Below are 15,953 nucleotides of genomic sequence, written 5' to 3' on the forward strand. Positions count from 1 at the left end.
ACAAATCATTTTGAAAAGTAAGAAAGAAATAATACCAAAAGCTTTACTCCATGTCCATTTAACACCAAGAACACATGGATATTGTATATATAAGATAGTTAGCTTATGTGTTTGTGTACTGATCAGGGATGAATCAGCATGCTTATACTGTGAGATGTACTGAACATACTAATCACACCTCTATATCCCCACAATGTTGCATTCCTTCCTTGAATGGAAGTTTAATTTCAGTTCAGAAGAATTAGAAGTTCAAGAGAACAGTTGACTCGAAGCAGAAGAATCAAGTTTTCAGTTTAGGAGAATAGACACCATAGAGAAGGGTCTTAGTTTGTGAAGTTGGAGTAGGAGAGTTAGTACACAAGGTTTTAAGGTGTAAGAACTGAGAAAGGGGTTAGACCATCAGAATTGAAAGGACCTTCAAACCATCAGAACTAAAAAGCAGTCTTAAAACTCTAACAACAGGAAAATTGAAACGCGTCAGCTAATTGTAAAAGCCAATTGTTAAAACAGGAATTATATTTCTCTGGGGCTGAGAATCTATAAAGGATATTGCTCGGGAAAGTGTTGACACTTTTGTTTTTCTGCTTATGTTAAAATCTAATATCTCCATACAAAACTTTTTGAAATTTCTTTATTATAAACTTGTATTCTTGTGTTTGGGAACATTGTCAGCTTTGTGTAAATACATTCAGTAACTAATCATAAAAGTAACCAACTCCAAAAATAAACTTATGGTCTACCAATCCAGGTTTCATTGTGGGATCTGATTTGTCCAGTATTGCCATCAGCTGAGATCAAAACATTTGAAACGTTCCTCATTTGAATCTTTTATGTTGGAAGTAAAAGACAGAAAAAATACAAACGATATTACACCATACAGGAACTATAAAATGAATTCATGATTAATATCTGAGAAAACGATTTTTCTCTTTTAATACAACAACACCTCAGGAAAGGGTTACCCCTATCACCACACTAAAATTCAGCTGAACCAGCAGCAAGTGATTTCTGTTTTGGCAAATTGATGAGCATTTACACATGGTGTCATGCTATAATGTTCAGTTCATGTCTCTCCCTAAGCCTCTAAGTCAGCTCACTATTACTATAGAAAATGATTTCCTTAAACTCATATCTTCATGTTTTGGAGGATGTGTTCTCTGATAGCTTGACAGCCTTCTGCTTCTGGTGTTGTCCTGTAATCAAGAACTGGTTGGATGCTGCCTGACCTGCTGTGCTGTTCCAGCAATAAAGTTTCAACTGTAATCAAGGACCTCTGCCCAGCCCAGTCTAGCCCTGCCTTGACTGTTTTTGCTGATGGATACTATCAGCACTTCTGTCATGTTGACTGAATTTCTGAATGAATCTGTTTCTGTTCCCCTACATTGTACTGCAAAACGCAAGTCACCAGACGGCTTTTCAATTATTCCTCAAGATAGTTTTCTCATCATTTCACAGAGATTGCAAAATTTCTTGAAAATGCTGTTTTGAGTTCATTGTTCACAATAGCAATCTGACCTTTCTGAAGAAAATGCAGTTGCTTCCAACTTCAATTCTGCAATCTCATATTATGAAACTTCATCCCACCTCACAGCTCCCCATGGAAAAATACAGTATATGTACTTGTAAAAGGATTTTAATTTTCAATTATTTCCTTTATGATTAGATTAATTCAACTCTGATTTTACTTTGACATTAACTGTATATCTGTGTGAACTGGCTGGATAGAGTGGGTGTGAGGATGATGTTTCCAATGGTAGGAGAGACAAAGACCCAAGTGCACAGCCTTAGAGTAAAGGGAAGACATTTTAGAATGGAGGTAATTAGAAACCTCTTCAGTCAGAGTGGTGGATCTATGGAACTCATTGCCACGGAAGCGTGTGGAGGCCTGATCATTGGCTGTATTTAAGATGGAGATAGGTTCTTAAGTATCAAGGGGATTGAGGGTTATGGGGAAAAAGCAGGAGAATGGATGGAGAAACTTATCAGCCATGATTGAATGGCAGAGCAGACTTGATCGGCTGAATGGCCTAATTTCTGCTCCTATGTCTTATGGTCTTACAGTGTATATACGTTTTGACCAAAAATCCTGTTTCCTTCCATGTTTGCTCTTGATAAATCATTCAGTATGATACTGTCTCTCGCTGTGACGTAAAGATTTTTGAATTGGCTGATTATAGCATTACACTTTAACAAAAACCTAATTCCGTTCTGTTGGAAAATTCTGCAAGATAAATTAGAGAGCTGTAATCTATTATAAATAAGTCTGAGTTTTTGTAAATGTCAATATAAAAGTGTTGCATAGCCAATACCAATTTCCACTGTTCAATATTACTTGCGTAAAACAATAGCTGACTATTTGTTTGATTGCCATCTTGTCCTCTTGTAATAAAGCTGCACTAATGCCAATGTCACTAGCATTAACAACCAGTTTGAATGGTAATGTGTAATTCAGTGCTGCTAAAATTGGTGCAACAGTCAGTACAATTTTCAACCTGTCAAACGTATTCTGAAATCACACTATCATTCATATCTCTTGCAAATATTTAAATTATCAAAGGAAGCAGCATATGCTAAAATTCTGAACAAACCTATGGTAGTACTCACCCACTGCATATTTCTTCTTGTATCCTCTGGCTGCTTAGTTTTGCTTCTATTGGTGCTACTTGGCTTTGTTCCATGATTTGTTATTTTTGCTTTAGAAAATTCACTTTTGAACAAGACCATGGACAAAGTGGCTTTTTAATTTCTCCATTGGTTCATGTGGTATATATGTTCCTCCCAGACATAGCTGATTTTGACCAAATCATAATAAATACCACACAGTTGCATAATTGTCTGATGGCCTTGCTGGTTAATCATTGAAATATTGCTGATGCATTTTTCAACTTGAACTTATATTATACTTTCAACTTATATTGATAAATTCCATCAGGGTTAATGGAGCTGATATTTCTGAGGCTTTATTAGTCAAAGTAACTTGCCAATATCCCATTAATGAATACATTTTTATAACAAACTGTGCTTGTCTAATCCTCTCAATACTGTATATCCCTCCAGTCACAGAATCCATATAAATTCGTCATTTCCATCATATTGATTTGGTGATATTTTATCCAGCCATTGTGATCTGCCTGGTGTTCACACCATCACCCTGAGCGATCCATACCTTATAAGACTCTGTTCAATAATGTCATTGCCAATCATGAACTTGATCTCTTACTTATTTGCGCTAACTTCTCTGGGTTGAGTCTGAAGGGATGTTGATTTATGAGTGGTGTATAGACCTGACCAGACCCCCTGAAAATATTTTAAGGTAGCCAAGACCTTAACTTTTTCTTATATTGAAGGCAGATGTGAAGTGCCATGCTCCAGATGCAATGTGACTGGTCAAATGATACGATGGTAAGCAAAACACAATTTATTTGAACACTGTATTTAAAATACAAACAAAAGAAAATGGAATTTAGAATAACTTAACTTTTGGAACACCTAATTGAATAGTAAATATAGTATCCATTACTGATTAACTGTTCCAAAATAGTAACATCCCAGAAACACACCCCTTGGTAAAAAGGAAAATTCAGACACAGATTCTCACATGCAGTTCTCCAATTCAGGAGGGGAAAAAAAAAATCAAGAGAAAATTCAGAGAAAGTTCACTGAAGCTCCCAACTCAATTGAGACCCCAAAGGCTCCTGCTTAAAATTATAAAGCTGAAAACTAGAAAGCCTGAACTGTGAGAGGTGGCCACACCTAGACTGCTTCCATTTTTCCATCTTAAAATAAAACCCAAGGCCTCTCAAATTGTTACTTTGTTAGAGACAGCTTGGTACCTCTGCCTTACAACCTCTCTTTCAAAAACAACGACAAAATAATCTCTTAAAGTGGCAGCATCGTCACAGTGGCACCTCCTGTGTTCACTCCATTATGACCAAAAATCTTTTACATATGAACATGCAAACCAGCAACAAGAGAAGGCCACTAGACCTTTTGTGCTTGTTCTGCCATTCAATAAAATTGTGGCTGATCTGATTTCAACCTCCACTCTACATTCCTGCAGATCCTAATGATCTTACATCCCCTTGGTAATTCAAAATTTATCTATTTTGGATTAGATATTAGGCAAGAACTTTTGAAAGCTGACTGAGGGCAGATGTTCACAGGTAAAAGGACAGCTGGAAAATGGGAAGCCTTCAGAAATGAGATAACAAGAATCCAGAGAAAGTATATTCCTGTCAGGGTGAAAGGGAAGGCTGGTAGGTATAGGGATTGCTGGATGACTAAAGAAATTGAGGGTTTGGTTAAGAAAAAGAAGGAAGCATATGTAAGGTATAGACAGGATAGATCGAGTGAATCCTTAGAAGAATATAAAGGATATAGGAGTATACTTAAGAGCGAAATCAGGAGGGCAAAAAAGGGGACATGAGAGCTTTTGCAAATAGAATTAAGGAGAATCCAAAGAGTTATTACAAATACATTAAGGACAAAAGGGTAACTAGGGAGAGAATACGGCCCCTCAAAGATCAACAAGGCTTTGTGTAGAGCTGCAGAAAATGGAGGAGATACTAGACGAGTATTTTGCATCAGTATTTACTGTGGAAAAGGATATGGAAGATCTAGACTGTAGGGAAATAGATGGTGACATCTTGCAAAATATCCAGATTACAGAGGAGGAAGCGCAGGATGTCTTGAAATGGTTAAAGGTGGATAAATCCCCAGGGCCTGATCAGGTGTACCCTACAACTCTGTGGGAAGCTAGAGAAGTGATTGCTGGGCCTCTTGCTGAGATATTTGTATCATCGATAGTCACAGGTGAGGTGCTGGAAGACTGGAGGTTGGCTAACGTGGTGCCACTGTTTAAGAAGGGTGGCAAGGAAAAGGCAGGGAACTATAGACCAGTGAGCCTGACCTCAGTGGTGGGCAAGTTGTTGGAGGGAATCCTGAGGGATGTACATGTATTTGGAAAGGCAAAGACTGATTTAGGGATAGTCAACATGGCTTTGTGCATGGGAAATTATGTCTCACAAACTTGATTGTTACATCCTCAAAAAACTCAAAGGATTGATGAGGGCAGAGCGGTAGATGTGATCTACATGGACTTCAGTAAGGCGTTCGACAAGGTTCCCCATGAGAGACTGGTTACCGAGGTTAGATCTCACGGAATACAGGGAGACCTAGCCATTTGGATACAGAACTGGCTCAAAGAACTGGTGGAGGATTGATTTTCAGACTGGAGGCCTGTATCCAGTGGAGTGCCACAAGGATCGGTGCTGGGTACATTTTGTCGTTTACATAAATGATTTGGATGCGAGCATAAGCGGTACAGTTAGTAAGTTTGCAGATGACACCAAAATTGGTGATTTAGTGGACAGCAAAGAGGGTTACCTCCGATTACAACAGGATCTGGACCAGTTGAGCCAATGGGCAGAGAGGTGGCAGATGGAGTTTAATTCAGATAAATGCGAGGTGCTGCATTTTGGGGATAAATGCGAGGTGCTGCATTTTGGGAAAGCAAAGGACTTATACAATTTAATGGTAAGATCCTACGGTGTGTTGCTGAACAAAGAGATCTTGGAGTGCAGATTTATAGCTCCTTGAAAGTGGAGTCGCAGGTAGATAGGGTAGTGAAGAAGGTGTTTGGTATGTTTTCGTTTATTGGTCAGAGTATTGAGTACAGGAGTCGGGAGGTCATGTTGTGGCTGTACAGGACATTGGTTAGGCCACTGTTGGAATATTGTGTGCAATTCTGGCCTCCTTCCTATCAGAAAGATGTTGTGAAACTTGAAAGGGTTCAGAAAGGATTTACAAGGTTGTTGCCAGGGTTGGAGGATTTGAGCTACAGGGAGAGGCTGAACAGGCTGGTGCTGTTTTCCCTGGAGCATTGGGGGCTGAGGGGTGACCTTAGAGAGGTTTACAAAATTATGAGGGGCATGGATAGGATATATAGACAAAGTCTTTTCTCTGAGGTTGGGGAGTACAGAACTAGGGCATAGGTTTAGGGTGCGAGGGGAAAGATATTAAAGAGACCTAAGGGGCAACTTTTTCAGAGGGTGGTATGTGTATGGAATGAGCTACCAGAGGAAGTGGTGGAGGCTGGTACAATTGTAACATTTAAGAGGCATTTGGATGGGTATATGAATAGGAAATGTTTGGAGGGATATGGGCCGGGTGCTGGCAGGTGGGACTAGATTGGGTTGTGATATCTGGTTGGCATGGATGGGTTGGACTGAAGGGTCTATTTCCATGCTGTACGTCTCTATGACTCTGTGAACTCTAAGCCAGCCAGGTAAGGATGGCAGTTTCTCTCTGTAAAGGGCATTAACAAACCACATGGGTTTTGATAACAATCTGCGATTGTTTGATAAAAATTGGGCATTGTTTAACTATGATCCTTAGTTCTGGATTCTCCCATGAAGGAGTTAGAAATACTTTGTATGGCTAAACTGTGTGGGAGAAGAAAACTGGGGATGGATTTGGATGGTCAAGTATGGTCATATTGAATAGCACATCATGCTTGAAGAGCCAAATGGCCTACTTTGGTCCTATTTTTCTATGTTTATACCTTTGGCAAGTATGTAGCTTATACAGTCAGTGAGCAATCTGTTACTCTGTACCCTGCAATCTCTGTAACTCAGGACCAGTACCACCATGCTACCAACTACAAACAATTTTTTCTGGAGAAGTGCTGGCAAGGTTTGCTGCACTTTCTGTGCAGTAAATGGCCAGATATTATTGCAACAAATTCCACAGCACCCACTTCGTTTGTTGATTGTCCGGACAGTTTGTTTTACAGCATAGCGTTTGTGGAGAATATCATGATAGTTGATGAGCTACAGTTTGTTTCCATGATACAGTCCATGTGGATAATTCAACAGGGTGTGTTGGAGGGAAGGATATATTTCAAACAATCCATTCATACTCTACTCTGTGCATATTGATCCACCCTACCCTCTCCAACTGGAAGAATATCTGCCAAATATATGATAGATTGTCACCTTTACAAGCCCCTGGCACTCTCAGTTACTGTCTTCCAACCAGACTAGGTGGCAACAAAAGTTCAAGGGAACTCGGGCAGATGTTATTTGAAGCAATGTTGATAACTGGAGAAGTTTAGAATTTGGAAGATTGATTAAGGGGGGGACACTAAAGTATGAAAGTAAACTTGCAAGTGACATGTAAGCAGATTGTAAGATCATAAGTATTTGAAAAGAACAAGATTTAGTGCAAACAAATGTAGGACCCTCAATGTCTGGTACGGGGAATTGATAATGGAAAACAGGAAATGGCAGAGTAATTAAACAGCTACTTCACATCTGTCTTCGTAGATAACAAATAACTTGCCAGAAATTTAAAGGAATATTGACTTGCAAGAGATTAGTATTTGCAAAACACTAGTACTGGAGAAATTAATAGAATTGAAAGTTAATAAATCCCCAGGCCTGATAATATCCTGCTTGTGAACTAAAGGAGGTGGACATGGATGTGGGGATAACTGTCATCCAAAACTCTGATGAATCTGGAACAGTCCTGGCAGATCAGAAAGTGGGAAATGTAACTCAACTATTTAAAAGTGAGGGAAAGAAAAAAGTGGAATTTTCAGACAGGTTAGCCTGAAATCAGTAGTAATGTCAAAGGATCGGATAATAGCTCACTTACAAAATACCAATGGAAGTACACAAAGTCCAGACAGACTTCTGAAAGGGAAGTTAGTTTGCCAAACCTGTTGGGGTTTTTCTAGGATATAACTCATAGATAAGGGAGAACCTTATTTGTATTTACAGATTTTGATAAAGTCCCAAGTAAAAATGAATGCACATGGGATGACGGGGATGGTGTGTGTGTGTGTGTGTGGTGCAATCTAATGGCTTGACAAATTGCACTCTGAAAACTGGGGAAAACTAACTAGCGCATTTTTGGAGTGGAAGGTGATGACAATTGATGTACATCAGGGATTAGTGCTTGGGCCCCAGCAATTCCCAGTAAGGATCAACAATTTGGCTGAGAAAATCAAATGTAATAATTTCACATTTGCTGATGACACAAAATTATTTAGGATTATGAATGATGGGGATGTAAAGAGGCTTCAGTGTGAATTTGACAGGCTGTGAGTGAGCAAATGCATGGTAGATGCAGTATAATGTGGACAGGTGTGAAATTGTTTATTTTGGTCGGAAAAACAGAATGGCAGAATATTATTTAAATGGTGATAGATTGGGAGACATGGTTGCATGAAGGGACCTGGATGTCATTGGACACTACTCACTGAAAGCAGTAAGCAGGAGAAATGATACTTTGGCTGTCAACACAAGAGGATTTGAATACAGGAGCGAGGATGGTTTACTACACACAAAGTATGAGAAAGTGAGGACTGCAGATGCTGGAGATCAGAGTCGAGAGTGTGCTGCTGGCAAAGCACAACAAGTCAGGCAGCATCCATGGAGCAGGAAAATCGATGTTTTGGGTATAATCATGGCCTTCATCAGAACCCTTCATCAGAATTACACATGAAGTATGTTGTTTTTGACTCCTTGCCAGGAGGGAGAACAATGAAGGTTCACCAGGCTGATTCCTGGCATAGCAGCATTGTCATTTGAATCGAGATTGAGTTGACTGGGTATGTGCACACTGAAGTTCAGAAGAATGAAAGGGGATATATCTGCCACATTTACAATTCTGACAGGACTGGACAGCCCAGATGAAGGGATGCTTGGCCAAGGAGCCTCACACTCAGGATTCTCAGTTGGCTAGGGGACCAAGATAAGAGAAAGTCCTTCACTATTAAGATAGTGAACCTGGGGAGGGCATATCACCCAATGTATTTAAGAAAGAAATGGGTTTATAGAACCAAGGCTTATGGGAAGAGATTGAAGCATGGGATTGTGATGGTGTATTGTGCATATTCATACTGAATGTTAGATTGGGCGAACTGGGTCAAAAGGCTGATTCCTTTCCTATTTTCCATGTTTCTATTATGTGTTGTCTCAAGGTCTGTCATACGACATATTAAATGGGGCAGTGCATTATAATTGAATCATTTGTTACAATTAGACTGTGTTACACTGAGTTAAATATTACAATGCATTAAAAATTGCAATTCTGATCAGTTGGGGCTATGGGTAACAATAGGACCATGTGTTGTATTTTGGCTCTGTGTTATTATGATATCACTTCAACTCTGAGAACTCTACTGATATTTCCACAGAAGTTAATTGAAACAATCGGGACTCCTTTATGTGAGTTCTATGTGTCTCTTTGTTATTATAAAGCTCATCAATATGCAATCACTCACTGGAGGAACCCTGTAATTTAATATCTTAATCTGTTTAGTGGAAGTCTAGTTTCTGTCAATTAAAAGCACCAGTGCACAGAAAGGATGACCGTGTTGAACTGTGCTTTGAGTAGAGTACAGAGACTGTATCTCTTTGTCTGACACATCTGTAACCATCAGGCTGAATCAGTCCCAGTGAGCCAGTGATCCTGATTAATCACTGGAAATAACAGCTTTGTTCCTGGTGAGCTGCAATTCTAAACACATTCCACATGTTCCAGATCCACTCTGCAATCTCACTCTGGACGATGGATATTTTAAAATCGTTAACACAACATGGCTGCAGACAAACAATGAAAGTTGTCCAAATGGATCAGAAATCTCCATTCCTCACCAGGGTCCGAGTGAGCAATACTGGGAGTAAGTACATTGCTTCAGAGAGCTGCACCTATAACCTGTGCACCTGGACCGGTAATTCCTCGTAGAAAGGTTAGTTGGTGAATGTCCTGTTGAATGAAAGGAAACTGTTTGATTTCAATGGAGCTGTTATTTATATCATACTCCAGTTAAACTATAACATTGCAACAGGAGTCCTTCATTTGTAAATCGCTCCCTGCTTTCTAACACTGCAGGTTTATTTTAACAACGTTTACACAGTGAAACATTTATTGAACATTTTTATTTATTAATCAAGGAACAGATTCACCATGAGAATTGGTTCTAATTATCTCTGTTTAATTAAATAACCCATAATGCTCGGAACTGAATGGAGAGCAGGTACTGTGCTTTAACATTGCCACCATGTAGATGTTTTGACTAATCATCATGAGATTGCTGTTTCACTTGAACTTGTTTTCACCTAAATACTGCTTTACATTCACCAAGTCTTGCAAGCCCAGCTTCTTCACAAACACAGAGCACAGCATCTGTCAAAGAGCCACGTAATGGTGCTGCACCATTGTGGGTGGACTGACCATGTTCCATTTTAATGGCATTAGCTGCTGTCAGGTACACTTCAGTGTCCAGTGTGGGGCTGGTGTTTCACTGAATGGGGTGAGTGCATGACTGAGTGAGTGAATATATAGGGTGGATAAGTAGGTAGATGTGTAGGCTTGCAGCAGGGTGACCCCACAGGTTCCAAGTGTACACCTTGGCTCTGTGTCTGGTATGTGAAGATCTGGGCTAATATAAGAAAATCAATGAAGCATGGTTAGGGATGCCTTCAAATCCAATCAGCCCTCCAGGGAATTTGATTTGCTTTCTCTGTTTAACTTTGTTAATCAAATCGGTAAAAGTAGAGAGCAAAATCATAAAAACATAAAATTTTATCTTTGTTTTAATTAAATACAGTGTAGAATATAACCCAACCTTTTCCAAAATTCCATTTCCAAAAGTCGAACTGATTGAGTTAGACATCATTCTAAACTGGATATATTTGCTTAAATACTGTCTGCATTCTGTGTCATTCCAAAGATGCTTTTTGTCATTCTGTTCTTCAGTAAAGTGGCTTTACGTCGGACTAGTTCAATAGATGAGACAGGGGAGATGGTTTGGTATTTAGCCCTCTGTCTGCTTCTGGCCTGGCTGATCATTGGAACTGTGCTATCCAAAGGAATCAAATCTTCAGGAAAGGTAAAATGACAAGTGATGAAAAGGATTGGACTGTTGTCATAAAGGACAGATTGCTGCAACAGTAAAATTAGAACATCATATCCATGGGTTAGCTCATTGCACAGGTGGTGTTAGAAATGACTGGAGAGTGTGGAAAGGATGCTCACACTCTGTTATGTGAGTGGAGAATGGGCACTTTCCCAGCCTGGGCCAATGTGTCCAATGGAGGTGTTTGCCCTCACAGCCCCCAATACTGTTACATGACATTACCTGTCTGTACTTGTCTGCTTTTCCAATTACAGGAGTTACTATCCAAAATCATACACCCCCTCCTATTATCTTGATGACAGACTTTCCAGATACTGGCTGCAGCTTTAGAAATGGCCATTGTTCCCATTTGTTTGGCCAGCAGATCTCAAAGGCTGGACATAGGAAGTCTCAGCCTTATCCAGTACCTGGGCAAAAGTGAGGACTGCAAATGCTGGCAACCAGAGTTTAAATTAGAGTGGTGCTGGAAAAGCACAGCAGGTCAGGCAGCATCTGAGGAGCTCGAAAATCAATGTTTCAGGTAAAAGCCCTCTGATCCAGTACCTGGCCTGCTGGCAGTAAAACCAGCTTGTGCCTTCCTAGCAGTGTAGAGGCTGCTACACTCCCTGACTGTCCAGCAAGAGGGAAAGCCTGGTTACCTCTCCCATGCAAACTCACTGTCATTTCTTGTTATCTAATGTTCGTGTGAAGAAGCATTTTGCTTATTTAATAATTAAAGGTGCCAAATAAAGACACATTTCTGTTGCTGTGAAATGTGAGATTCATAATTTATGAGCAATTCAGGTGAAGAGCGCTCTGAAGAAGGTTTAAAGATCTTTCTCTGGTGTTGTGGAAGGAACAGCGGTGAATTCACCAAATCCCTGTGAATATGTCCCTAGTTTGAAGGGTTTCAGCAACTGATACAGGGTCTCTGGGGTCATTTCCTATAACTCTGGAAGACTGGGTGAAGTGATTGAGTAGATTACTGTTAGATGAAGGGCTTTATTTGATTGAAGTCAGATTTGTCTGAGGAATGAGAAAGAAAGTTGAGGAGTAAATGTGAGTATTAAAACATATTCATAGAATCCTTACGGTGTGGAAACAGGCCATTTGCCCAAAAAGTCCACACTGACCCTCCGAAGAGTAACCCACCCAGACCCATTTCCCCTGATTAATGCACCTACTCTACATATCCCTGAACACTGTGGACAATTTAGCATGGTCAATCCACCTAACCTGCACATGTTTTGACTATGGGAGGAACTGGATCAACCAGAGGAAACCCACACAGACATGGGGAGAATGTGCAAACTCCACACAGACAGTTACCTGAGGCTGGAATCGAACCCGGGTCCCTGCTGCTGTGAGGCAGCAATGTTAGCCACTGAGCCACTGTGCCATCTGTTCTTCATCATATTCCATTTTAATGTTTAAACTTAGCTGAATGGGAGACATAAATAACTCGAAGGTGCTCCTTAAATGCAGTTACAATGCACAGCCTAGTGTTAAATATGGACATTACATAGTTATTATTGTCCCAATTGTCTTTTGGATCATTCCTTGGTATTATTATTCTGCCATCCAATATTGCCAATATTATACAAGCGACACAGAGAAATCTAACCTGGAACTCTCCACATTCAGGTGGTTTATTTCACTGCAACATTCCCTTATGTGGTTCTGACTGCACTCCTGATCCGCGGGGTTACCCTGGAGGGAGCCCATAAAGGAATCGAATTCTACATTGGAAGCCAGTCAGATTTCTCTAGACTGGCTGATGCTGAGGTAAATATGATAGGAATCCATGGAAGTTATCTGTAAATTTCTGACAAACAGATTCAGGTTCCTATTTATTTATCTCCAGGATGTCTGAGGCAAAACGTTAAAGGCCTGGGCATTGCTTTGGGTTTGTTAGTTATTGGTCAGCTTTTAATCAATCATGTTTGGTTCAGGGAACTGCGAGAAAGTTACACTTCACTCCTTGGGATAAGACTGGGCTGTTTAATTTCTGATGTTTGGCTTTCAGGCAAGTAGCAGATAGAAAGGATTAAAATGGAATAAGATGTGATAAGATACAATGAGCTAGAATTGAATCACCCAGCTTGATGGTGGAGGGTGGGATTGGGCAAGGTGGGAACAGAAACAATGCCAAAGGTTCATGATATGCATTAGCTGTGTTGTTTTTGCTTTTTCATAGTTGAGATTTGCTGAAAAGATCAAAATGTTTGTTCTTACACACAATCAGGGCAGAATCACAAGAATACCAAATCACAAAGGGAACAACAATTTACATGACATGGATCGTAGATACAGATTGACTCTTTTTCTAAAAGATATTGCCATTGAGAATGCATGCAAAAGCAATTCAAACCAGACAAGTCAACTCTGAATGGCCAAAGTGTTGCCACGGGGAATGCACCATTACTGAAGCTTCTATTTAGTTGCCAAGGAAGCAATGTACAGAGATTTTCCACTTATTAAAAACATACACTGGTGCCTTCCGCATTGCACCAATTTTCATCAATCATAGTAGTTTGGTTCAAACTTAAATAGAACCTCAATTAGTTTATTATTCCCTGTTAAGTTGTTTGTGGCATTATTTCTACCAATTGGATTCCACTTGCCAACCAACCAGCATCTTATGCAGTGTAACCTGGTGTTCTCTGACATTTGACAGTCTTGCAATTTTCTCCTGAGTGTGCAACACAAAAAGCTTTAACAATGTGTCTCTTTTTACCCTAAATATTCATATTGTGTATGTCCAAGAAACTGCATTTATAGTCATACAGTATGGAAACAGACCCTATGCCAGCCAAGTTTCCCAAACTAAACCAGTCCCACATACCTGCGTCTAGCCCATATCCCTCTAAACCTTTTCTATTCAAGTTCTTGTCCAAGTGCCTTTTAAATGTTGTAACTGTACCTGTATCTACCACTTCTTGTGGCAGTTCATTCCACATACAAACTACCCTCTATAAAAGAAAAAAAATCTGCCCCTCAGGTTCCTTTTAAATCTTTCTCCTCTCACCTTAAAAAAAAAAAATATGCTCCCTAGTTTTGAACTCCCTCACTTTAGGAAAAAGACCATTGCTATTCACCTTATCTATGCCCTTCATGATGATATAAACCTATTTAAGATTACCCATCAACCTCCTATGCTCTAGTGAAAAATGTCCCATCCTATCTATATATCTCAAGCCCTTTGGTTCCGGCAACACACTCTTAAATCTATTCTGAACCGTCTCCAATTTAATAATACTCTTCCTATAGTAGGGTGACCAGAACTGTACACAGTTCTGAACAATGAAGGGAAGTTTGCTAAATTCCCTTTAACCACCTGTCTACCTGTGATGCAAGTTTCACAGAATCCCCTGGGTCAACAGCACTACCCAGGATCACAAATTTGACTGGGACAACACAACAAGCCAAACCGAGGACAGCCAGAGGAGTCCTAGAAGCATGGCACTCATCCACAGACTCCATCAATAAACACATTGACCGAGACCCGATATACCGGCCACTGCAACAAACAACCAGAACCAGCGGGAGCGAAACCAAATACATTCCAACTGACACAATACAGCAGCACTTCACAGGAGACTCCACAGCACTGACAATGTCACCTAGAAAGGGGACAAAATGCCTGCAGACCAAGTTCCCAGCTCGGCGAACATACCCACAACAACTGCAACTGGCACCCGAGCTACAAATCTTTACACACATCTAGACTACCCAGAGCCCTGCCATGAACTATATAAGTCCTGCCCTTGTTTGTTTTACCAAAATGCTATCCCTCACATTTATCCAACTTAAACTCCATCTACCACTCCTCAGCCCATTCGCCCATCTGATTCGCCCTTTGTAACCTTAGATAATTTCCTTCACTGTCCACACTACCACCAATTTTGGTGTCATCTGCAACTTATTACCCATGCCATTTGATTCTTGTTTCTAAATGGTTGCCTGTTAAACAATGTAAATTTCAGTTAAAAGTATGTACCAACCCTAGTTGAGAGTCATTTAATTCTAACTCTGTGACATATAAGAGGACACACAAAAGCATGGCATGGTGCCTGTTGAAATCTTCTATTGCTGACTAATTGTCACTTCTCTTTACCAGGTCTGGAAAGATGCCGCAATACAGATTTTTTATTCAACATCAATCAGTTGGGGGGGCTTAATAACACTTTCATCCTACAACAAGTTCCACAACAACTGCTACAGAGATACCATCATTGTCTGCATTGTTAATTCTGCTACAAGCATATTTTCTGGCTTTGCCATCTTCTCCATCCTTGGACACATGGCTCATCTGCAAGATAAGCCTGTTTCAGACGTTGCACAGTCAGGTACATGCAGAAATAAATTTATTGTGTTTTTTTTTAAAGAATTCCCTACAGTGTGGAAACAGGCCCTTCGGCCAACAAGTCCACACCAACCCTCCGAACAGTAAGCCAACCAGACCCATTCCCCTACCCTGACGAAGGAGCGTCCCTCCGAAAGCTAGTGTGCTTCCAATTAAACCTGTTGGACTATAACCTGATGTTGTGTGATTTTTAACTTTGTACACCCAGTCCAACACCAGCAACTCCAAATCATACAGACACTGGATGTGCAAACTCCACACAGACAGTCGCCCAAGGCTGGAATCGAACCCGGGTCCCTGGCACGGTGAAGCAGCAGTGCCAACCACTGAGCCACCATGCCAATCCAAGATGTTCCTGTATCTTGCAGAGAAAAAGACACCTTTTGTGGAAGCTTTAATTCTCTCTGCTCTATAGGTTTTGGATTGGCTTTCATTGTCTACCCAGAGGCCCTTGCCCAGTTGCCATGGGCACCTTTATGGTCTACATTATTTTTCTTCATGCTGGTCACTCTGGGAGTTGATACTCTGTTTGCAGCTTTAGGTAAGTGAGATATTATTTAATTGAACTCTTTTTCACTTTTATAGAAGGAAGTTATATGAATGGAGAAATGGTATTGTGCCTGATTGGAGTGTTGCCTATTATATACATATCTTAGGATCATAGCATCCCTACAGTATGGA

At 40.3% G+C, this 15,953-nt stretch overlaps 1 protein-coding gene across 7 annotated transcripts in view; it reads left to right on the forward strand.

Moving 5' to 3' along the window:
- Positions 1-15,953, forward strand: part of LOC122557057 (sodium- and chloride-dependent neutral and basic amino acid transporter B(0+)-like) — a 60,224-nt gene that overhangs the window by 14,571 nt on the left and 29,700 nt on the right. For 6 of the 7 annotated variants that reach the window (XM_043704308.1, XM_043704307.1, XM_043704310.1 and 3 more), the window contains 5 exons: positions 9,550-9,688; positions 10,768-10,900; positions 12,551-12,691; positions 15,027-15,255; positions 15,688-15,813. In XM_043704308.1, coding sequence (XP_043560243.1) covers positions 9,550-9,688; positions 10,768-10,900; positions 12,551-12,691; positions 15,027-15,255; positions 15,688-15,813 — 768 coding nt within the window. The remainder of the gene's footprint in view (positions 1-9,549; positions 9,689-10,767; positions 10,901-12,550; positions 12,692-15,026; positions 15,256-15,687; positions 15,814-15,953) is intronic. The other variant, XM_043704309.1, reaches the window with a different exon arrangement.

Source organism: Chiloscyllium plagiosum, chromosome 15 (genome assembly GCF_004010195.1).
Source record: "Chiloscyllium plagiosum isolate BGI_BamShark_2017 chromosome 15, ASM401019v2, whole genome shotgun sequence".
Classification (NCBI taxonomy): Eukaryota; Metazoa; Chordata; class Chondrichthyes; order Orectolobiformes; family Hemiscylliidae; genus Chiloscyllium; species Chiloscyllium plagiosum.